We start from the raw sequence: 25,772 nt of genomic DNA, 5'->3' as shown, positions 1-25,772 counted from the left end.
TAGAAAGCAAGTCCCAGCCAGGCTCCTGCTCAAGTCAGCTCTAATATGGATTGAAAAGTAAAGACCAGACGACTTTGGTTTGAAAAAAAATGTAAACTATCCCTTGGGTTTGAACAAGGCAGAAATAATTCTATAATTTAACTTATGTGCCTGGCTCCAGCAGTCAATGTTTTTCGTTGTGCCACTTGACTGAGGGTGGCTCCATTTAGGGTTTAGGGTGTGGGGCTGTGGACTGTGGGCTGTGGGCTGGGGCTGGCATTTGCATTTTGGACTCTGGCCAGCCGCAAAATTGCTCACCAATAGTTGTTAAGGACGTGTCCTGTCGACTCTTCGCGGCTTGTTGGCCAATTTGCAACTTGATTAACGAAAGTGCATGAGGTTGGGCAAGGGATTGCGCTTGCAGCTGCAACAGCTGCTGTTGATGGTGGCAGGGGCAGTGGGGGCATGTTGATGGCCATGACGAGAGTTCGACCCACTGGCGCCATCGAGTGTGTACGAGTATTCGTGTTGAATGCCACTCTGTTCGAGTGTCGCCCGAGTATTTTCAAGTCCGCAGCATAAAATGGCAAAGTCAACATCGAAACGAAACGAAACGAAATGAAACGCACCAAAATGGCAGCACTTTAAAGGCAATAAACCCTAATTGCTGAGCCAAGAGAAAAGAAGGGAAAATATTTCAATAATCCTGTGAGCTTTGTGTGCAAACGCCATGACTCGCGACCGACCCACCCAGCAGCAGCAGCAGCAGCCACAGCAGCAGCCGGGGCCAGGGCATATTGGGACACTGTGACACGTCTGAGCCACTGCTGCCAGGGGTCCGTACGTTCTACTGTTGCAGGGTATACTGTTCGTTGGGGCCACTCATCGTGTGCGACTTAATGCAAAGAATTGAAATTTTCATCACGTATACGTAACGCTGGCAGCAATGGCAGCGCCACAGCCACTTGTCAACATGAATTTCCAATTTTCTCCACTCCGCTCTCTCTACCCCTCAAGTGTGTATGTGTGTGTGTGGGTGTGTGTGTTTGTACCCTACCCCTAATTGCATAATACACCGATTTGATATTTCTGTCAAACTCAATTCACCAGAGAGAGAGAAGAGAACTTGCACTTGTGGCTGGTTTTTGTTTGTTCCACTCTACATTTACTCTGTATAAGTATATTTATGGTTTTTCTAGGGGCTTCCACTTGCAGGTAAATGCTATAGAAATCAACTCTGTGCTGGCATATTCTTATTGTCACTCTTTGGAGCGTGAAATATTTATTTATAATTATTTTTTATATATTAAATTTCTTTGTCTTGTTCCTCTGACAATGTTGAACTGTTACAGAGTATTCCAAGTAAACATTTACTCGTACAGACGTGTAGAATATTAAGTAGTCAAGATGACAGTGCTGTGCGCGTAAATCAACTAATGGAATCAATCTATCAAACTTTATGCGAGTGTTCGAGTGCCTGAAGTGCCACAACAAAAGGAAACACACACAAAACTAAAACTAAAACTTAAACCATAAGCAAAACATAAAGTTCGAGTGTTTCTTTGTTGCTGGCAAATGTGAATGTGGGCTTGGGTATTTTAATTTCAAAATTTTCACAATCAGCTTCATCTGCACATTCAATTAAATTCCATTAAATTGCTTTCAGCGCTTTTTACTCGTTCTATCCATTTGAATATACAAAGATCTTGGAACTGATTACACTACTTTGCACTGCATTCATTTTCGATACTTCAAAACTTTGCCCTGCATTCACCCACCTCCTACGCAACACCACACCACACCACACAAAAGCCAAAACTCTTTTCTCTATGCGCGCCCTGGGTAAACGTTCTGTGATCAATTATAATTTACATCCAGCGACCCAAAACCCACGACCCACCACCCACGACACAACAACAGACCTGCCCGCCCGCCAGCTCTTAATTGTCACCCCTCCGTGGATGCCACAAGCTATTCCCATGTTGCTGACACGTCAAACATGGGGGGCGCCATCCATGCCGTAGTTTTCACCAAAATTTCTGGTCTTCATTTTTGATTAAACGCAAACAGGATGGCCCCGCAAAAAATTAGTTGGCTTTTATGCAAATGCATGACGAAACTGGGAGGCCAACAGAATCTGGCCATTTGGCTGGCCGGCCGGCCGCCCAGGAGGCTGCCTTATAGCTGCCATCTCGCTTGGCAGGTAACCCCTTGTCGGTCGGTCGCTCGCTCGAACAGACGGCACGCGACCCGTCCAAAAAAAAAAGTGGAAAATGGGAAAAAAAGCAGCGAGTCCCACGAACTTTTCGGGGGGAAATTCCTTTTTCCTGCCTTCTTTATTATCTTATCCGCTTTCTGTTATTTGATATTTGCGCTTTAATGAATTTTAATGCCCATCTTTTTGCTTTCTTTCATTTTGTACTTTCTGTTTTTTACTAAATTATTAATAAGGAAATTTTGTGCTTACGCTTCAGGTTTCTGGGGTTCTTGTGGGGCGGCGGACAGAGATTTTAATCGTTTTAAAATTTGTTTTCTTTGACTTCAAGGACTGAGTGCCAGCCAGAGGGCGGAGGAGGGCCAGAGGGCGGCCTCCACCTCCAGCTGCACAGGCAGGCAAACAACAGAATTATAGTGAAAACCCACACGCACACACACACGCACACAGACACACCAAAAAAGCCACCCGTTCACCATTCATGCGGCCACGTAGCGAAATATTACGCATACGCCTCGTGTCTCAGCACGTGAGAGGGCGTAGGTAGGCTCCATCCCCCCTTGGACCCCATCGCTCGCTGTAAATTGTAATGGCCAAAGCTTTTTTGTTGACTGCAGCTTGGTGTTACTTCTTACAGTGAGTGTGGGGCGTATCCACAAGCATCGACGAGAGTGAATTTGATATTCGATTTGGAAAACGAAAACGTAAGCGGAAGCGGAAACATCAGCGTCACCATCAACGCCAGCGGAAGTGCAAGTGCAAGTGAAAGTCAAAGTGAAAGTGAAGTGAAAGTAAAAGTGGCAGGCAAATGCAGCAGAGCTCAGCACGCGGCGATCATCGAACAGCAGTGTCCACACAATCATTACACTCGAACACTCAGCCAAACACACGCAACACGAGCTCCATGGGCCGGCAGGGGACACATAACCAATAACACCCAACCAACCCACCCACCCACACATACAAAACTGTCACGTTGCAGTCATCGGTTATGGCAGGCGGACTTCCATTCGTTTCGTGATTCTGTACGTTCGGAGACTCAACATTCTACGAGTATGAACTGAAAGCAGAAAAATCAATTGGTGCCAGAACCACGTGGATTATTTGATTTTGGGACCAAGTACCCTTGCCATTTAAATGGAAGCGCGTTCAGTTTTTACACGCGCCTTTTGTTTGTTTCCCTGGAAATATGTTCAGCCGAAAGAAAGCTTAAGTCCAGTGGTGCAAAATTTCCAGGCCTCAAACAGTATTCCGCCATTTCATAATGATTTAATTTCCTATACAGATTTTGATGGTTCGGTTAAATGTCGGTTAACTTTACCCCTCGCATCGATATCGATGTGTGAACATAAGCATTCACAGCCACATCCACATCACTCGATGCCACAATATTTTCCATATATGTACATACACCGATAGTACAAAATTAGGCAATTAGATCGCTTTTAATTTTAGTAAAATGTTTTAATTTGTAATTTAATTTTGTATATTTAATTTTGAATTCAATTTGTTATATTTAATTTTGAATTAAATTATATTTATTTTTAATTTTTTGTAATTTTTAGTTACATTTTTTATATTTAATTTTAATTTTTAATTAAATTTTTTATATTTATGTTTTAATATTCAATCTAATTTTTTATACATAATTTTAATTTTTAATACAATTTTAATTTAATATTTAATGATTAATTTTTACGTTTTCCGCTGACTGTCTTTTGTCGCTGTGCGCATCTGTGCTGGTACTTATATCCTGTCTACTCCTATCATTCGGTTTTTAATGGATTTCCCTTAGCAAGAGCATTTGAAGTTCGTTGTGTTTTAATTGGAATCTCCCACCCCCTGCCCACTTTTGCTCGCTTGATTTGTTTTCCCTGTCTATGCCATTTGTCGTTTGATTTCTTTGCATCTGAGCGGGAATTGGTTTGCTTTTACTTAAACTTTTGTTCTTGCCCTTTCTCCGATTGTACTCGTGTTTATTTTCTCCCACTCCTTAGCTCTCGCTCTCTCTCTCTCACTCTCACTCTCACTCTCTGTCTCTCTCTTTCTCCCGCTTTCTGTCTCCCCTTACTTTTCGATATCTATTGTTATTCGGATTGGCTTTTCCTTTTGTGGCCTCCGTCCAGCATTGATAACAGAAATGAAGGGAATTTTCCTGCAAATGGCAGCCAACCGGCAGGGCTGCTCCCCCCACTGGCTGCAGATGAAATCATAGTACTGTAAAGTGAAAAAAAGTAAAAAGCAATTTCCACTTACCAGTCAGCCCCCCCCTGCCACACAACCGATGATTCCCCATTCCCAATTCGCCTGGCAACAATTAATAAGCAATCGATGGAGAATGCAAATAAACCAATAGACGAACGCAACAAATCGAAAGAAACTGACGGTGGATGGGGGGATGGGGGCCCTATCTGGGTATAAACTTACAAGTGGCCCGCGGGCGCCCTCTTGACTTGCTTGACCCTTGGCCCCGAGCTCGCCCGGCTCCATCATTGTCTCCCATTCCATGCTGACTTGCCGGCCTTATTGTCGCCATTGACATCATTAATGACACCCAAAGTATCCTCCATTTAGGCTGGGCAAAGCAAACAGCAGCGCACCCAACACCCAAAAGGGAAATGCGTTAAAATCTGAGCCATGCGCCCAGCACCCACCGCACCCCCCGCACCAACAGCAAGCAGCGAGTGGACAGGGCAGCACGAAAAACGATGCGCAACAAATTCAAATGGCAAGATAACAAAAAAAATGTCAAGTATCTGCTGCTTGACACGGGGCAGCGCAGGGCAGCGCAGGGCAGCGCAGGGCAGCGCAGGGCAGGGCAGGGCTGGCTGTCAGGCAGATGGGTGGCCAGATAAACTCGTACAGCCATCCCAGCTGTGCTCTCCAGAGTCCACTCAAAGTCCACAAATAGCTGGGGACTCGTTCATTAGTCGATTGGCCATAGATGGCAGATAGTAGATGGATGTTGGCTGGTGTGCTCCGCCAGCGCCTACAATTAGGAAATACTTTTTAGAATTATAGTAATGATGTTTATTGTTGCTGGTCAGTCATGTACATATATGGGGGATGGCAGTCACCTGCTGTACTCTGTGATTCCCCCATTCAATCAAATTGAAAACTTTTCGATACAGTGAAGTATTTTTTAAATGCGGAATTTCTGTTTAAAGTGCAGAATATTCATATTTAAATATTGTTTCTTCTTCTATAATGCAATTACATACGTACATATGTTTGTATGTATGTATCTATGTGTGCTTGTCTGCCACTCAGTTGATCTGCCACGACCTCGCGTCCATTATGCTGGGAGTCATTTGCCAAATGTCGGGCCATTGTGCCCGGCACTTTATGCTAATGCAATGTTGCGTGATCCTTGAAGGATTTGTCATCGCCGCAAGGGAGCCGTAGGGGCAGTTGCCTGCCTGCCACACTAATGGATTTCCATGGCGCATCAAAAACATAAAAAGCAAACCAGATGAGTTGGTAGAAAATCTGAAGCAGGCCATGCCCCCACAGTAGGGCTGTGCTTGGGCATGCCATGGCCGGCCCCTGTGGTTCTTGATGGTTTATGGCGGCTGGCGGCTGGCGGCTTGGTGCCATTTAAATGTAGCAACAAATCCCGCACCGTCATGTGCCTCAAAGTGCATTGTTGTCCACGGCAGAGGCAGAGTCGACAGGGGGGGGTGGGCTGTTGGTGTCGTTGTCGGTGGCAAACTGTCAAACCAGTGCCATGGCCAACAACCAGAACCCGAACCAGAACCAGAACCAAAGACAGTTACAGCAGCAGGCAGGCAGGCAGCAGGCAGGCAGGCAGCCATTGCCATGTCCTGGCTCTGGTGCGTTGTGTAAGCGGAAATCCTTGTGGCCGGCTGAATGCGTTAACAAATGAATGGACCGCCAAAGCGAATGGTTGGCTGGTGGGTGTGTGGCCGATGGCACTGGATGAACGGATGAACGGATGAGTGGATGGAGTGGCACTGGCAGTGGCAGTGGGCCCCCGATTAGCCTTCTGCATTGCATAATAAACAACGTTAAATGGATTAAGACAAAATCCCACAAAAAATACACACTGTCCTTAAGCCAAAAAAATATAAAAAAAATAAAAAGGATTGGCATTTTCATTTCGCATTTCCAAGGGCGAAATTTGATTGATTTGATTGGCAATCGGTGGATTGATTTGCTGCCACATTCACACACAAATAATGCCAACAAATATTGCCCATTAAATATTTGCGCTCCTCTCTCTCTCTCGCAATCTCTCTCTCTCTCGGCTGCCACAATTGTGCGGCTGCTGTTGGCTCGCCCCAAAAAAAAAAAAAGAAATAAACGCCCATCGCAACATTTCGATTCGCATTCGCTTTCGCTGGCGTGCATTGGAAATGTTTGCATATCCATGGAATGCCACACACACACTCACACACATGGGACAATTATACGAAAGTGCTATGGTTAGGGGAGGGGCTGAGGGCGGGGCTGTACTGCCTTTAAATCCCTCGATATCCGCCTCTAATAAATGTTGTAAAATTCGCAGCATTCCATTTACATATTTACTTGTATATTTCCCCCCCAAAAACCAACCTCTCCCTCACCTCACTCCACACTGCCCATGGAGGTGACACTGGGCTGGGCTGCCAGCTGGGTGGAGCACTTTCTGGTGCCCCGTACCACCGGATTCACCAGATAAACGCGCAAATGATGCATTACCTGCTGGGCGGTGGGTATGCACTGGCCCAGCGCTGGACTGTGCAGGCATTGCACCAGATGCTCCGGCTGCAGGCAGGTGATGGACATCCGCTTGCTGGTCCAGTTCTGCAGATTTATCACCAGATCGTGGTGCGTCAGCCGGGCCAGCAGCACGTACTGGCGGTCCAGCTCGTCCACATAGTGCAGCCGATAATTGGGTGCGTCGCGGTTCCAGTGCTCGGGCAGCAGCTCGCTGCCGCCACTTTTACCGAAATCCGCCAGCATCAGTCTGCTGCCGGCGCTCATCCGGATGGCCTGCTCCCGCTCGGGATCCACGCTCCGCAAATGGTACTGCTTGGTGACCAGAAAGTGGGCCAGTGCCAGCAGCAGGTCGGCCTTCTTGCGTATGCTACGCCGGATCGAGTAGAAGAGCAGCTGCCAGCCGTAGAACTGATCCTCCTCAGATTCGGACACCCTTTGGGCCTCGTTCGCCGCACTGCGAATCGTTCTCACCGACACGAACGATGATGGCTGCTCCATGCGGGCCATCATCATCAGGCTATTTGTCTGCTGCATTGATCAGCTGCTGTCCTGTGTGTGTGTGTGTGTGTGGGTTTGTGTCTCTGCATGGGTGCGTGTGTGCTTAGGGGGGGAACAATTTTGGGTTAATGTTTTGTACTGTCAGAACACCTACTAGATGTTCGTTTGGCACTCCAAAAAAGGTGTCTCCATTGGGAGCCAATGGAGCCAAGCCCAATTTATGTTCCCAAGTTCTCCGCTGCTCACCAGCTACGTCCAACTTCCGGCAAAGGCAAGTCAATCTGTCAGTTTCCTCATTTTGTTATCCACTCTTCCTCCATACATTAAAGGCAATCCAGCCAGAGCTGCTCTAGCGCTCTCCTCTATTCGTTTTTCGCTGCTTTCTGCTTGCATTTCTTTTTTGTTCTTTCCCCAGTAATAGCGGCAGGATTCACTATAAATTAACCATTTCAACGGGTAGCGGGTTATGTTTCAGCCATTTGATTGCCCTGCCCATGCTACAGTCAACCTGAGCCTGGCGCTGTCCTTGTCCTGCGCCTCCTGCGCCTCTGCCTGCCCTTTGGTTGCCTTGGCAAGGCGCCATTATAACTATGAAGATGAAATACTCGTAGTTTGCCGGCGCGGCCAACAAACGATGCCCATCAATTTGCCGGTTTGTGTTGCATGCTGCAGCAGCAGCAGCAGCTGCAACGAGAGAAGAAGCTACCCCCAACGTGAGTGAGCTGCCTAGGCGGGCGAATGAAAAATGTAGCGAACCTTGGGTTATTTATTGTAGCCCGTACATGTGGGTGGCAGGAGGCTGGATGGAGGCAGCAAAGGAAATGTGATTCTGGGCCCCGAATTGGATAAGGGAAGGCGAAAAAGGCGAATGCGTAAATCCAAATGACCCAAAAGCGGGGCCTGGGATGCGGATGCGGAGAGGATGCGAGGCTGCGAGAACGCGGCCTAACTGGCCTTAAAAAATCAAATATATTGCACATCCGGAGGCGCTACGCACGCACCGCACAGATTCTGACCGAGTCCACCGCACAGGCGTGGTGTAGAGCCACACGAAGGTTTCACGACTTGTCTATGCCCTTTCTGGAGTCCGGGATTGCGTCCTTGGCCCCCTTGAGGGGAGTAACTTTCCTGCCCTGCCATCCTACAGTTCAATCGAATATTATTCCATCCTATGAGAGCGCATTTGAAGTGGTTCGCGGCCGCTTTCTAATTGTAGTTGATCTAAAAGTTAACATTTAAGAACAAAGTTCAGCCTGCGGCTCCCTGTGGCTGCCCTGTCCCACTTTTGTGTGTGTGTGTGTGCGGGCGGGCAGGGTATGAATGAAAGCCTGGGCACGACCACAGCGCGAGCAGGCAATTTCATAGCCTACTTAGCGGCGCGCACGCTGCGAGTTATTCAAATTTGAATTGGCCACAACAGAGGCCAAAATCAGGCAGGCAGCAGCAGCCCTGAGCAGGCAGCATTTTATGGGCAGTGTGTCAGTGTCTGGCTGGGAGACGAGACCCGAATAACATGCAGCAGCAGAAGCAGCAGCAGCAGCTGGCGGGTAAAACTTGCGGCATAAAATGTGGCACATGTGATGGGAACGGAAACGGCAATGGCGAAACGGTGAGCGCTCCTTAATTAGATCATAGTTGCGTATTTTGGCCCGAAAGAGGGAAAAACATTTTACGTCCAGACACACAGCATGCCGAAGCTGTAGCTGTAGCTGTAGCTCTAGCTGTGGGCGCCCTGCCCCACAACATCATCGTCATGCCCATCATTTTGTGGAGCCAAGTCGTGGCTGAGCTGTGGCACATTATTGACTGACGCACCGCACCCCGCAACGCATTGAATTTCCAACTCAATCAGCGTTGCGGAAGGGAGCAAAGTTTTTCCGCCTCTTTTTCGCAACAACATCCCCCCTCGCCCCCCTGCCTAACAGACGACCAGCGTTCACGGTATTTGCATTTTAATTGAATTGAAATAAATTTTTTTGTTTAGAGCCAAAGGAATTGGCGCTCTGCTCTGCTCTGCTGTGCTCCGCTATGCTCCGACCATGTAAAAGCCACAAAAGTAAAAGCCAGCTAAAAAGTTGAGCGAAACTTTCGCAACAGCAGAGTGCGCGCACGGGGGGAAAAGTCTTCCAATGAAAGGCAAGGAAAGGGCTTATTGAATGCAACTTAATCAGGGGCGGGAATCACCGCAAGGCACGCCATCAACCCATCAACTATATTCAAGAGCTTTCGGTTAATCATCTTTTCATCACCTTTCCATTCGATTGCATTGTCCCATTGCAGATGAGTTCTGCGAGGAGTATCCACACAATCTGATGCCCACGCCCGGCTACTGGATCGAGTGCTCGCGCCAGAAGATCTCCATGCCCACGCCGCACACCATTTGGGATGAGAGCGACTCCGAGCACGAGGACATCAGGGCGGGCAGTGCCAGCGATGCGTACTTGGAGCGTGAATGCAGCGATCTATACGAGGACGATGAGGACTCTGAAGCTACACCCAGGTTAGTGCGGGGGGGGCCACTCTGCTTCTTTGGGCCCTTTCCCTAATTCTCTGCCCTACCGTCATAGTCCTCGCAAGAAAACAACCATTGAGGAGCAGTGGGACCAGCTGGGCGCCTTCGAGCTCATCTCCGTGGAGCAGGAGACATACGAAAAGTATTTCTACGGCACTGAGCACTGGAACTACTTCACCAGCGACGAGGATCTCGGCCCCGTAATACTCTCCATCAAACAGGAGACGCTCAATGGACGCGACCAGTTCCGCATTCTGGTGCGCGCTGGCTCCTACACGGTGCACGGATTGATTCCAGCCTCCTGCGTATTTGCCGATCGGTATGTTACGCGTACAAATAGCTATATCTTAAAGCCCATTACTTCACCGTGCACTTTTACAGATATAATCGCGAGGAGGTTGTTAGATCGCTGGGTAAAGAAGTTAACTTGAATCCGCCACTGACATTGGGACAACTACCAGACACTCCCGAGGAGTTATTGAAGCTGGATCAGGTATTTCAGCGCATAACCCACTGCATAATATACACACTCAAAATATCTGCTCTGGCTGTTTAGGTTTTCATCAAATCTGAACTGAAAGTTGGCGTCATATTTGTCAAGGAGGATCAATATACCGAAGAGCAAATTCTGGACAATAATGAGAACTCACCGCTCTTCGATGAGTTCCTCACACTGCTCGGCGATCGGGTGCGTCTACGTGGCTTCGATAAATACAAGGGTGGCCTCGATACGGTCCACGACCTAACCGGTAAGTGACTCGCACTCAAAATATATTCGATTAGAAAGTGGCTCGGCTCTGTGTCTTCCCTGGCGCCTACAGCAACCGCAACAGAGCATGCATTGGGTATATATATTTACTCACATCACTCTGTGGTGGGTAGTTGTGGGTGTCGCAAATCAACCCAGCCGCCTCCGCGTTTCGTGCAAGTGTTCAAGTGATTTGTTGCAACTTGCAATTGAATGTGGATCGATGAAACATGGCTTGAAATTGCATGGGCAATATGGTACATGTATTCGAAGTCATATTTTGACGATACTCATTCACACAGATACCCAGAAAGGTGCAACATACTACATAGTCTCTGAACTCCATTGTCTGAACTTATTCTTAATACATTTATCTCACGCTCTCTCTCTCACCTGCTGCTGCTGCCCGTGTCTGTGCTCCTTTAGGCCTGTTCTCCGTTTATACGAACTGGCGTAATATTGAGATCATGTTTCACGTTTCCACGCTGCTGCCGTACGAGAAGCACGATCCACAGAAGCTGCAACGGAAGCGTCACATCGGCAACGATATTGTCTGCGTGGTATTCCTCGAGGCGGACAATACACGCTTCAGTCCGGCCTGCATTAAGAGTCACTTTCTGCACACATTTATCTTGGTAAGCGGGCAAACATATTCCATACTCTCCATCCATATCCTCCACAATCCAATCCGTGTATCCGTAGGTGCGTGTCTCGGCCCGCATCAAGCACAAGCCGACGCGCTATGAGGTGTCCGTGGTGACGCGCGACGAGGTTGGCGCCTACAAGCCGTATCTCTGGGAGCAGTCCGTCTTCGAGAAGGGACCCATGTTCCGGTGAGTGTCCCAGCCGCGCTTGGACTTCCCAACTGTCCAAAGCTAATCCATTCATACCGCTTCATGTGCACATTCTCCGCTACTTCGTTACTGCACAGGGAGTGGCTGCTGACGAAGATCGTGAACGGTGAGCGGGCCTCATACTCGGCCCCCAAGTTTGCAAGGATGCAGGAGCGCACACGGTCGCAGATGCTCGAGGATCTGGTGATGAATCTCTCCAATCATGCGGAGACTGGTCAGATACCCAAGCCGTATCGACGCGGCTCCTGGCGACCGATTGGTGAGGATGAATATTTCAAAATGTTGCATGCTCGCGTATTAGACAACAATACACACAATGAACAACAACAACAACTGCAACAATTTCAACAACAATCGTACAACAATTGTTGCTATTGCAAGGCCGAGGAATCGGGCGCCACAAAGGGCTGGGGGCAGACAATGGCACACACTGCCATTATACACAGACAACACACAACAACAACAAAAACAACAACAACAACAATCAACAACCACAACAACAACACCAACAGCTACACCAACAGCTACACCAAAAACTGCAACAACAACTATACCAACTACAGCATCTGCAACACTCAACGTCGTCACTCACACACACATCGTGTTGCGCCATGTTGCACCTCTGTGTGAGGCATAGTATGTGTTTCGCACCCAACCACCGCCCTCTTGTATCATCACCCCCAACCCCTGTCTTCAACCCTTCCAGCATGTCTTCAAGCTTGCCTTTGATGAATGAATTCTCAATATTTAAATCTGCTCGCTCTCGCGCACTTCCGTTTCCGTTTCCCTTCCCACTCAGCCCGTCTGCCATTGGCCCAAGTCGGCGAAAAGACAGTAGAGGGATAAGACCCATTGGGTTCTTCCGCCTCATTGGAGAGAGAAAGACACTTGAGAGATATTTCTTGAAGGATCCACAATTGATCATTGTGGGGGTTTCTGTTGCTTAAGTGAACCTGTGATCTGTTTTTAGCCATTAAAGGACTCCAGCCCTGCATTTTGTTTGAAGTTTAACTGCTTATTTTTACTAAAATTTTAAACAGACTCCATTGTCTGCTTTTCCCCTTTTTAAAGGCACAGTTTAAATTTTTTGGGGCAGACTTTAAGGAGATTTATGTACAAATCGCAAGAAAAAATTGCACAGCATTACTGAGAACCGCCCAAAAAAAAAAGGGGACAGAAGACAGGGAGGACACCCCACCGAAAGGCATTTGCGTCTGGTTCAGTCCGTGGTGACACAGTTTTCCTGTGCGAATGTGCGAGTATGTTTGATTAATCGTTTTGTCTTGCTTTCGGTTCCATCATTCCACCACCCACCCATACAGACACACACACATACACACACATACACACAACAACACACACACGCACACAAATTCAAGCGAGGGACACACTGACACTTCCGCTTCCGCCATTAACACATCCGGGTGTGTTTGTATTCGACGGAAGCGTGCAGGCTGCGCTCGAAGCGTTTCGGCCTCATGTCTGACAATACTCACTGGCTCCCAGAGTCCCATCTGTACAGGACTCTCCTCTTCCGCTCCCACGCCCGCTCCCCTAGCTCCTCGTGGCATAGACAATCTGCTTGTCCCTTATCCCTCCCAACCAACTCCACCGCATACCCATACCCATTGTACCTGGTACTTTTGGAGTTCGTTGGGTATTCTTGCATTCGGGGAAATGTTTGTCACAGGCACACACAACCCAAAAAGTAGATATACTTTTATTTTTTAATTCTAAAATTACAAAGCCACGCCCATATAGTAACTCTGTTTGGATGCACTACACATACAATACTATCAATCCACATAAATTCTTTGCAATTCTCCCTAAATTTGCTTTATGTCAGAAAGGAAATGCTGTGGCATAAATATACAAACATATTAAATCATTACAAACGGATAAACATTAACACTTAGAGTTAGTTTTACTATAGTTAGCCCCGATTAGCGGGTAGCCCCTAGTCCATAGCCTCTAGTGATTTTGCTTGTTTTATTCCTATGTCGTGTGCTGTCCGGCTGTCCGGCTAAGAAATATTGTTCATGTTTGTATTATTTTATCAGCCCGGGAAAATCTTTTGTTTTCACACATTTCCCCTCCAGACGGTTGTTCGTTGTTCGTTGTTCGATGTTCGTTGTTGTTGTTGTTGTTGTTGCTGTTGTTCGTTGTTCGTTGTTGTTGCTGTTGTCATTGTCGCTGTTGTTGGTTTTCCTTTTTCTTCTTTTTTCGCTTTGTTTGTCGTTGTTGTTGTTGTGATTTGTTTAGATTTCTCGTTATTTATTTGTTGCTATTTGTTGCATTAGACAACACAAATCTAATTTGATTTATTCATTCCCACACTTATGCACACTTCCTGCCTCCCACACACACCCAACCCACACCCCAACCCCGCACCCCGCACCCGCACCAATGCTTGCTTTTCACCCGCCCAGACAAATCCTCCACCCACACGGCCACCCAAACAAGACAATCGTGCGCGCACAATTTCACACAGCACTCCCACCCCAGCACCCCAACATCCCACCATCCAACCAGCCCACCAGCCCACCAGGGAGGCCCCCACCAGTAAGGTGTCTGGGAAATGGAAGTGATCCCCGCTGTAATCGGCACAGGACACATCCACATCCCAGCATCCCAACTATGCATATTAAAATTATGCAAATTATTGATTCTATAGCATCTGGAAGGAGCTCCGGCACACACAAGTTCCGCTGTCTGCGTACCCCACTGAGCGAAAAAACCTCAAAAACCATTAAACGGTTTTTTTTTTCTATTTTTTTTTTTATTGCAATCTTTAACGTTAGGTAGACAGATTGCTAGATAAGGGTGTGAGATTCAAATGAATTGATATGGGAATTTTCAGAGCCAAAAAATGCACATGATTTGAATCGCAGAGATAGAATTTCAGCTTTGGAAACTTCTCTTTGTATCGTATCGTAATAATATCATATCTGGAATGAAGGTTAAAGCAACAAGGAGTCAGAAAATACATACATATTCCATTGATCATGCATCATGCTCATGCTGCATAGCTCATGCTTGGAATGTACAGTCAACATCTCGCCATCATCGCACATTGAAACCACAAATTAACCATGGTAATTAATAAAGATTTTCCTTTGGATGTGTGTCCAAAAACAACACTAAAAAAATAAAGCTTATTATGTATCAAAAAAAGTGGTAATGCAACTACTGAAAGCTGCAAGTTTAAGGCTTTGCCAACATGAAAGAAACTTCTCTTTTTACAGCGAAATTGCGCTTGTTTTTGAAGAAATGTCTTCGAGTATTGAAGTTTTGGAAATTTTTCCGTAGACGAAGGGGTAACTAAAGAAGCAAAAAAGCCTCGAAAAAAAAGTCAAAAATCGAATAGAGATAAAACAATGAATGGAATACTTGATGGGCGTTCGTTCGTTGGCCCAATGAAAACTGTACTGGTAATCTGTTCAATTGATCTATTCTTCATTCCAGAGGCAGAGAGCACAGAGCACAGATCAGAGTGCAGAGTGCAGAGTGCTGAGAATTTAATCATTGATTTCAGATCACAGATGGGTATCTGATTTCGATATTCAATTCATCATTTTAGAACGCTCTTTTTCGCAGTGTATGTACTCGTGTGTGGGTGTGGTGAGTCTCTCTCTGATCGAGATAACTCAATTATGGGCGGCCAGGACATCTCTATCGCTTTGTTATTGGAGTTTCTTTTTGCCGCCGTACCCAATCGACGAGAAGGACGAGCAGAATGCGCCACGGAATCCCATCTTTGTCAGCTGCAGTACGTACACAATACGTATACCGTAATTATTCGATTGTGTACGAGTATTTCAATTCGATTGCAATTACTTGCAATCACCTGCAAGCGCCATCAGCAGCATCCAGCCCCCCCAGACCCCAGACCCCAAACCCCTAAGACCGCAGCTTACTCACAGGCCCTTCTGGCACACATCAATTCCAATCAAAATGAAATAAAAGCCGCCCCAACACATGTGTTTTATCATTGGGACTCGGCCTCCGATCCCCAAACCGACGCGTCAGGGGGTAGCCAGGGCGTTTAGTGGGCGTGGCGGTGGCGCTATCTAGTTCATAGCAAGATTTCCATATGGCAGCTGTTGCCACACTTCTGCCAGGCCAGGCGACACGACATTCAATCGGATTACAGACGCCTGTTTTGCCGCTTGTTGGATACATTTAAAGGGTATAGCCCGAACAGAGGGTATGCCAGAGCTTGAGGTCAAAATGATAGGATATGATAGGATAGAATAGGATAGGATATGATAGGATAGGATAGGTATCAAAGATAATAAAACACATGCAGAACAGCTTGCACTCTCACTCTCCCCTTATTCGAATGTGTCTCGTGTTTTATTTTCTTTGATACTCTGATACTCCTCACACAATTGGCCAAATAATTTTTTTATCACTCATGCTATGCTACCATTACTATTCCCCAGCAGAACTTCATGCAATATCCCAAAAATAAAAACAGAAATTCGATAGAGAATTTCTTCAAACTCAAGACAAAAATCTCAATAATATTCAATGCATTTTGGTAATGCTTAAAGCGACTTAATAACTTAATAAATATTGAAAATTTATATATGTATATAATAAATTTGCATTTTACCTAAATGTAGCTTCTAAAAACCAAAATCAAACAAATTCTTCTTCTAAATTTATGAACTAAAAATAAATTCAGCTTATGTTAGGGAAAGTATTTCTTATTATGCAATATACTACATATAGATATCACTATATTATATATATGTATCACCTTATTAACCCTTTTATAAACCTTAATGTAGCTTCACTATTATGGTAGCTTTTTTATCCAAAAACAAAACAAAAAAATCCCTCCAAATTTATTAGCTAAAAGAATTTTGCCTATGTTAGAGAGGTAGTACTTATTAGCAGCTATGTGTGTGTGTATGTATGCAATATATTATACATAGCACAATATATTTTATATGTACCCAGATTAGCAACCAACAATATATACAAATATATACCACTATATTATATATTATTTGAAATATTCTAGCTACTCGGCTACTACTATATAATCACAATATTATATTTCATATACTATTTTAATACTATTTTTATATAACTTACCACGTATTTATTCCCACATAATGTTTGTTTAAATAAGTTCGCTGAATGCTTTGATCCTTTGGTTAGAATAGCAAGGGTATTCCCAACGTTTATAGCTCTAGGCCTAGTTCTGCTAGGAGCAACGCTGCAGCGGCAGCGGAGCAGCATGAAGCAGCGTCTGGGCTGATTGATTGATTGATGACCCGACCCGACCCCAACCAACCCAAAGCCAGCCAAAGCGATGCAGCCACAAAACTGTAATGCAGCGGGGCAGGGCCGGGGGCTGGATGATCAATCTGGGGGATACCATAGCACACACCCATACCCGTAATGCTTTCGGCGACATATGGGTGTCCTCCCTAAAGAGCACTGCATGAGACGCATGAATATGAAGCCATTCCAACTAACCAACCCAACTAACTAACCCAACTTACCCAACTTACTAACCCAACTTACAAACTTACTAGCCTAACTAGCCTACTAACCCAACTAACAGTTTGCAGAATGCTCCAAGACAACTTCTTTGCATCGTTTTACAGAACCGAACTTTAGGAACTTTAGGGATGAGACTTCCCCCCCATATGGGCAGGACTAACATGTAATTACCCCCTATTATTTTTTCACCCTCTTCACCGAATGTAGGTCACATGCGACCCTCGTCGCCGCTGCTGGACTCGGTACGGGATCAATTCGAGGACTACGATCAGCTGGCCAAGGACTTCACGCGCGTGTTCCTCAACGAGGAGCCATCCTGCCTGAGCAACTCGCATCTCTTCGATGTGGTCTTCCTGGTGGGTCAGTCCAAGCAGAAGGCGCGCTTCATTGGCGTCCGGGCCATTCTGGGCGTACGCAGTCGCGTCTTTCAGGTGAGAGCATCCTTACATTTTGTTCCCAATGCGGAACTGATTGCGAGCCTGTTTTTGCAGGAGATGCTGTACGGCATCCAGACGGGCTTTGGGTCGCCGCAGATCCCAGTCGCAGAGATCTTCGCCCGGCCAGCGCCGTCACTGGTGTCGCCACAGAATCAGAAGCCGAAGAGCAACAACTATCTGACGGTGCCGGACTCGGACTCCATACGACCCAAGAGCGTGCCCTCGTCGCCGATGGTGAAGCGGGCCTTCTCCCGCCTGGGTACAATCACGGCGGGCTGGGGTCGTTCCATACGGAATAAGAACTCGAACCAACTGAATCCGGATGACAAGAAGAAGTGGATCTCGTCGACAGATTGTTCGAGTAAGGGTTCTCATTCAATGCAATGCAACAATATCGATGCGTGTTTTTTTTTTCGTCTTTTCTTTTCTCTCCGTTCTCCCTATTTGTTCTCCGCTCTCTCTCTCTCGCTCGCTCGCTCGCTCGCTCTCTTATGCGTCCTCTTTACGTCCTCGTACTCCGTTCCTGGTTGTCCGTAATGTCGCTAACCTAAAAACAAAAACCAAAAACCAAAAACCAAAACTAAAACTCTGTAAAATACTCTTTTGTGATCTTCGAACGTTGAATCCCCTGAACCATACACACATATAACAAAAAAAAAAATACCAATAATAATACGCACGTTGCACACACTTGAATCCTCTCTACCAACCGCTCTACGTGTAACTATTCCACTCAATATTTTACCGACCCATATACATATGTACCACATATATACCACCTGTATACATATACCAATACATACTCTCCCGAAATGGAACTCCTGGACGTCCTGTAACCTTTTGTTCTGCTCTATTGACTGTACAAAATGCCGAATAATTTAATTTCGTTGCCTCAAATATTTTGGAACATTTTGATTGATATGCACTATATACATATAATTGGCTAATCCCACACACAACTCCATTTGTCTTGCATTTGTGCACCACTGTGTCTGTAATTCCCGAATATATTCAACCCATAATCATAACCAACCATTAACCATTTGATAAAATACATTCATAAAACGTCGTGAAACAATTATTTTTAATTACTTTGAGCTAATTTTCTTTCACTCTCAATCTCTCAATCTGTTTCAATCTCAAATTTCTGTTACATTTTTTTCCTTATTTATTGTAATCACCACTGTAAATGTGCACCAAAATTGTTATTTATTTTCCGCACTGGCCCACCTGCTCGCTTTTGTGATCAAAATCTGACAATTGGATATCATTCAACTTGTTTTTGCTCTCTTGCCATTTCTATCTCTTGCTCTGTGTACATATATATTTTTTGTTTATTTGTTTGATTTAACTGAAAAAAAAAAAAAATCAACAAACAAATTGAATTCAAAACTAAACAACAAACAAAAATTTTGTCATCTCTCTCATCTCACGTGATTCGCCTCAACCGCCTCACCACTCTCGCAAACCGCCCACGCCTTAATCCGATTTGAAAACTATTTATTTTTGCCGTATTATTATTTGTTATTAATTTCCAACAAACCAAAAATCCAAATAAAAATCGCTCCATGGAATTCGGTTCGATTATTTTGTATGATTTGCATTGATTTGGATTTTGATTTTGTCGATCGATTGATTCTTGGACCGATACCGAAACCGAAACCGATACCGAAACTAAAACCAATACCAAAACCGAAACAACCACAATCCCCCAACGATAAATCGCGTTGATCATTTATCCCGGCGAGTGCAGATAGGGACAGCAAGGACAAGGACAAGGACAAACCGGGCAACAACCAGCTGGCGGTGCCACGACTCTCGGTCTGCGCCGACGCCCAAAAGGTGGACCGCGCCAAGCTCGCCCAAACGGAGTTCAACATCATCGAATTCGATCCGGACACGTTCCGTGTCCTCCTCGACTACCTGCACACGGGCACATGTCCCCTGACCTGTGTTTCAATACCAGGTAAGTCAATGTGGAATGCGGAATGTGGAGCATTGATTTGATTTGATCCTCGATCCCTGCTTCGCAGGGTTGCTGTGTGCCGCGGAGCACTACGATCTGCCGGAGCTGCTGCAGGCGTGCTTCCATCACTGCAAGCAATTCCTGCGCATCGAGGTGGTCTGCCCGATGCTCATCTCGCTGGAGAACTACTACTGGCGCTACACGTCCGCCTCCGAGCTGGTCAACATGATACTGTCCTTTGTGGAGAGCAAGGCGCACGCCCTATTCAAGTGCCCGGAATTCCTGCACCTGTCCGAGTCGATGGTGCAGATGATAATGTGCCGGGAACTGCAGACGCCAGAGATACGCAAATTCGAGGCGATGCTTGCCTGGGCCCAGCACAAGGTGGCCAAGCTGAAGAACCATCCCAACAAGGACACCCAATTCGAGTTCGAGTGCATCATGGAGCGGCTGACACGCGACCTCAATCTGTGCCGCATCTCGCCCAGCGAGCTGCTCACCGTCGTCCTGCCCTCCAAGTCGATGAAGAACGAGCGCATTATGGAGACGCTGATGGTGCAGGTGAACCTGGGCACCTACCGCATGCCCGAGCTGGATGCCTACCGACAGCAGTTGCGGCAGCAGGAGTCCGCCGATGCCACTGTGCAAGTCCACCGGGGTGGATGAGATAGTAAGAATGTGAGCTTCGATTTGGACCAGCAGCCGCTCGGCGCCATCGCAGCCACAACAACGAACATGGATGCGGGCGCCGGTGCTGGCGCTTGTGGCGGTGCCATTACCACGCCCACTGCCTCAGGAGTCCACCCACCCAACGATGTACGAGCCTATGCAATGGCCTCCCTGGCCGCCGCCCTCGATATGCAGCAACAGCAGGCCCAGCAGCGAGACGCCACCGACGAGGAGGTGGAGCTCTATGCCAGCTTCGATATGGGGCCGAGCACCAGCCGGGTGGCGGCCCAAATGCAGGCGGCCAAGGAGGCCCGTCGAAAGCGGTGGGCGGCCGATGGGGCCAGCGGGAGCAGCGGCGATGGTGGCTGTGCCAGTGGCAGCAGTGGAAGTGGTCGGCGCAATTGAATATCGAAGAGAATGTGAGTACGAGTGCGAATGTGAGAGTGTATATGTGTCTGTGTGTGTGTGTGTGTGTGTCTGCATCTGTGTGCGTGTGTGTGTGTGCGTCTTACCCACCGCTATGAAGCGCCCGAACCATCCAAATCGAAACTGACATTATTAACTCTTACATTCACCCCGCAAACGACTTGAGGCCCTGACTAAGAACTTAAGGATCTTGGATTAAGAAAAAGAATAAGAAGGATTGATTAATTGAACAGAAAGGCAATTTTTTGACAAGTATTACCATTACAAAAACCCCCCACCACCCCACTCCCACTTCCATTCCCACAATCCTTGTTAAAAGTCCCCACCCCACCCCCTACCCACACACACGATGGCATTCGATTTTTGATGGCCAACAAAAAAAAACAACTAAAAAACCGATACGCAGCCGAAAATAAAAAGATTTCGTTGCGGAATCGGAATCAGAATCGGATAAAAAGAGGAAAAACCCCAAAAAAAAAAAAAGAAACGCTTACTGATGTAAAACAAAGACTTAAAATTAAAACTAAATGAAAATTAAACCCAAATGTAAGCAACCAGAATATAAAAAATTTTTTTTATCAATATTATTATTGAAAAAAGTAAGCAGAAACCCCTGTAAGCCCCCCACTATTCCCATGTATATCCCCATGACCTGTAACCCACTCCTTAAAAAAAAAAAGATCAAAAGAGAATTTAAATGTAAAACCATAGAAAACTAAGAATGTAAGGTATAAAAACACCCCCCTAGGATTAACTATATATTATGTTTTTGAGATCTGCAAACCAGACGAATCGAACGATTCATTCGGAATGGAAGCATAAGGTTTTTTTTTTTTCTTTTCCATATTCTTTTTGTTGAACATTCTAAAGGTAGTTACTACTCACGATGTTCTACCGTTTTGATGAGATGAGAAATACAATAGTACCCTAAGAAGCCGGCATGCCCTGTGCTGTACATATGCCTTGGAGCGTAAGTCCAGTACATAGCATCCCCCTTATACTTACAATATACAATAGATATACATATATACATGTATACACATATATACAGAGTAATTTAAAGTATATACCTAACCAAAACATACACATATGTACATTAAAATACAATTTTTAGAGTGAGGCGACACTCAACTCAACTGTAAAGATGCTACAAAACATTTTCTGGTACTAAGTACCAGACACCAGAAACCGCATACCACTACCCGCATAAGCCTAAGCATAGCCACAATTACATATATCTATGTGTATATTTTCCAATATATAGTGCTGGCTTATCTAAAACCCAAACCAAAACCCCATGCTCCAAATCGAATACAAACGACAAAAAAGTTATCCTCTTAAATATAGGCACACACACAAACACAGACACAACCCCAAAACAACCCATAGTAAAAATAAGAATAATCCACAAAACAAAAATTACTCTTTAATGTATGAGAGTCAATAGAACCTTGAAACACTAAAACACTCTTGCAGATATAACTTGCAAACATATTTGTAGAAGTTTCCCCTAAGGGATACAGACACCAGGGGCGTAGCCAGAGTTGCTTTGACGAAAGAGAAAGGGACAAAAGGGAAGGGATGGGATAAATCTTATAAATGTTGTATGTTTGTGAAATAAATTTAACTTGGATCCGTGAATCACTTTACATGATTCTCGAATAAAATACGAATTCGAATTCGAATGGTATGAGTGTATCTGTGTCATGCTTGATACCGATACCTTCCATAGCTATGAGCGATGTCCTTTACGTTTTTATATCGTCGAAACCTGCTTCTTGTGATCTTTGAGAATTGAGTTGTCGAAGATATTTAAGTGTCAAGTGTAATGGCACAAATAGCCGCTGTATATTAATAGAATTTTGGATTATTGAGTGGATGCATCCATGAACAAATCATTGAATGCTATTGTAAATTATATCCATGAAGTTGCATAATGTCTAAAACGTTGTTGCCCGTACGACCGCAAGGCCTCAGGCGTATCTAAGTATATTATAATCGTTTGCTTGATTGATGTTCTTGCTAAATGTTCACACAATTAATATACAACTTGGGCATTTTGTTGCAAACGATCAATGACCATCAATGAGTGTCTAAGAATAGCACAAACTTTGCTCGATTGATGTTTGCTAGTGGCTCAAGATATCAGCTTTTGGATCTCAAAATGAATTTAAGTTGCAAATGATCGATCAATGTCCTTCAAAGAGATACAAATGTTCTTTAGGCTAAAATCGTGTTGCAACCATACTTTTAGCAGTAAGCAGTATTAAATGTTGTCTGTCATATCAATAGCAAAGCAGTTTTTAGCATAGCACCCTCCCCTCCCTCCTTCACCCATGGCTACGCCCTTCTATAGCCTCACAAAAAAAAAAACCGGAACAAAAGTACATGCTGAAATTGCACCCGGTAAAGTACATCCTCAAATGCACCCGGACAAATAATGTACATCGTCGAATAATACAACCGGTAATACCACGCAAGAGCGCTAGAATGTACCAAACAAAACGAAAGAGAATACCAAAAACCTAGGATACATAATGATCTTATAGAAAAGTCACACAAAACAAATACACTCAAATATTAAGTGACCCTCAGGCCTCAGCCCATAAACACAATACATATAAGAGATACCAAACCCCATAACAACCTCTGTAAGAAGCCACAAACAACATTTATGTCTCGATAATAAGATCACTCAAAAGAAGATCTTGCTTAACAGATTCCTCCAATACACATAGTCCATTTGAGGATTGTTGGCGGGAAAAACTATTAATAGAAACCATTACTTACCTACAAGGCGCATCATCAGATCGCACTGCAGTCCCATACATTTAACTCAGTTCCCATTAGCATACATAGTACATACAGAAAAATTTCAATTAAAACAACTTGGCAATACATAAGGTCAAGTCGGTAAAGCAAAGCAAATTCTAAACAAAGAGAAAACTAAATGTAAACGGCAGCATTTCCGAAAGGGTTTCACATAAATGTTCAAAGTCGCATATATCAAAATTCAATATCTACACAACTACTACTCGTATATTGGTGCCAGAAAAATGAAAAATGTAATACTGGAATACTGTAATACTGGGGACAAACAAAAGAAGAAAAACTCTTGTAATATCCTAAGCGAACACACAAACACACACACTAAACACAAAACAAGAAACAAGAAACCGAAACAAACTGCAAACAGAAAACACTAATTAAACGCTTTCAATGTGAACAAATAGTTATAATCAAACCAGATACAAAATAACCATACTATATACAAATAGATTCATATGTATGTGCATGTGTGATAGTATAAATCAAAATAGTCAGAACAGGAGCGTGAAACTTTGAACGAACGTACGGAATTGGTAATGCGACAGAACCGAAGAGAACATACCGAATTTGGACGAGTGTGTGTGTGTTGTTTTTCAATGCAAAATATGCAGTTGGAATAAATTGCAAGCCACCACACAAAGAGCCTGCTATTTGTGACAAACCGGACAGGACAAACATTAAGGATGACCTTTGACGCAGATACAGACCGAACATATTAATGGAGTAATATCAATTTTTTTTTTTGTAGCATAATATCGGACATGCAACTGATGGACTAACAACAAAATGGGGGTACCAAACATATAAAATAAATAAAATGGAAACGACTAAGCCACATGGACCACAGACGTTGACAAAGACGGATAGCAAAATGTCTAGGAATGGATCTTTTCGAACGAAGCAAAAAAGGTTCATTTCCAAACCCAAACAAAAACAAAAACAAACAATTTTATGGAAATAGAGCCCACATAGTTGAACGCATTGTGAATGAGACCAGGCGACGAACAGTCCACTCAGATTAACCATATACACACATACATACATATGTGCATACAATATGTAATAGTTATACAATACAACAGTTGTTGGCGTTTGTTTTTGTTTTTGGTGTTTTTTATGTGTGATTAACCTACAGATAAATACATAGCAACCGATATCAATACAATGGAAACATAGCTGTATTTTAACTGTCTATCGAGTCTTATCGAGTCAAAATAACTGTTTGAACTGAATGTATTGATGTATTTACCATTTACCATAGAAAGCTGAAAAGCAAACCGCAAAAACAAAACAAAAAACTACAAATAAAAAATAACAAAAATATATATACATATATATTTACATGCATTATTTTGGAGCAGAGGCGTTTCTAAGTGTTTTTTGTGCCGTGCTGTAAACTAACCGAAAACTACTCCCAACTACTGTCACGGCCCCAAAATCTCGGACTTGCCGGGATTCAGCCTGATCTGTCTTTGTCCTGTACTGTATTCGACACTTTGTGGCATAAAAAAGTTGGACGGGGCAGGGCAGGCTCCCCCGCGAAACACACTTTTGATAGCAAAAAAAAAAACAAAAACAAAAAACAAAAACCCCTAAAACAAACTCCGTGCAAAGCCGCGACTCCTTTTGAGCTGATCTGAAAACAGATCTACATACGATCTGCAGATCAACGAAACGCAAAAACAAATTACACAACAACAACAAAAAACTCTAAAAAAAAATGTTTGTTAAATAAGAAAACACAAAACTCAATTCAATTGCAGAATTATGCAGAAGCTTACTAAATGTTGTAATTGCCAGAGCCATGCAAAACACAAAAACACGCAACTTAACTATAAACAAAAATAATAAAAAATGTAAAAAAAATTATAAATCACAATGTGTTCTTATTTGTTTGGCGAAAGTGTAAGCCGGAGTCTAACTGGCTATTTTATCGCCTTTGGAAAAATGGTAAAATTTCTCATAGTGCAAATCAGCGACTGCGGCTGTCGCCATTTTTCGTTTCTAATGGCTGCTAGAGGTGGGATCGTATTTTTTATTCGATCATCTCGGCACGAAAAAATACGATGAACAATTTATTTTTTTCATTTATTTATTATAGCAAAACACGATGGGTCTTCAGACGTCTTAACTAATCGTTACGTGTGTGTAACGCTTAAAGCCTAGTTCTCAGATCGACGATCATATAAGAGTGCTATTCGTATGAGAACGATATGAAATAATGCTTGTGTTTTGGTCGCGACAGTACTCATTGAAAAGCAAAAAATTACATTACAAATTTGATCACACTTCGATAGATGTCATCAAAAACTGTAAACATTCAACGACGCAGCTCGACTTGCTGCAAACAAAACATTTATTATTTGATAAAACATACTACAAATATTTTTACGGTAT

At 44.4% G+C, this 25,772-nt stretch overlaps 2 protein-coding genes across 2 annotated transcripts; one reads left to right on the top strand and one right to left on the bottom strand.

Moving 5' to 3' along the window:
- Window positions 1-6,734: 6,734 nt before the first annotated feature.
- Window positions 6,735-7,462, bottom strand: LOC111070657 (proteasome inhibitor PI31 subunit). Its single transcript, XM_022361365.2, has one exon. The coding sequence runs from the start codon at window positions 7,448-7,450 to the stop codon at window positions 6,782-6,784; it is 669 nt and encodes a 222-aa protein (XP_022217057.2). The 5' UTR covers window positions 7,451-7,462; the 3' UTR covers window positions 6,735-6,781.
- Window positions 7,463-8,927: 1,465 nt separating this feature from the next.
- On the top strand, window positions 8,928-20,565 carry LOC111070653. The gene is made up of 13 exons (XM_041595607.1): window positions 8,928-8,961; window positions 9,695-9,914; window positions 9,982-10,245; window positions 10,308-10,419; window positions 10,483-10,675; window positions 11,101-11,309; window positions 11,377-11,507; window positions 11,606-11,787; window positions 17,256-17,479; window positions 17,540-17,846; window positions 19,239-19,451; window positions 19,519-20,109; window positions 20,251-20,565. Exons 1-13 carry the CDS (start codon window positions 8,928-8,930, stop codon window positions 20,523-20,525), a joined length of 2,955 nt encoding a protein of 984 aa, XP_041451541.1. The 3' UTR covers window positions 20,526-20,565.
- Window positions 20,566-25,772: the final 5,207 nt, after the last annotated feature.

The sequence above is a fragment of the Drosophila obscura genome, unplaced genomic scaffold (genome assembly GCF_018151105.1).
Source record: "Drosophila obscura isolate BZ-5 IFL unplaced genomic scaffold, ASM1815110v1 contig_137, whole genome shotgun sequence".
NCBI classification, from domain to species: Eukaryota; Metazoa; Arthropoda; class Insecta; order Diptera; family Drosophilidae; genus Drosophila; species Drosophila obscura.
This window is presented reverse-complemented; position numbering and strand designations above follow the sequence as displayed.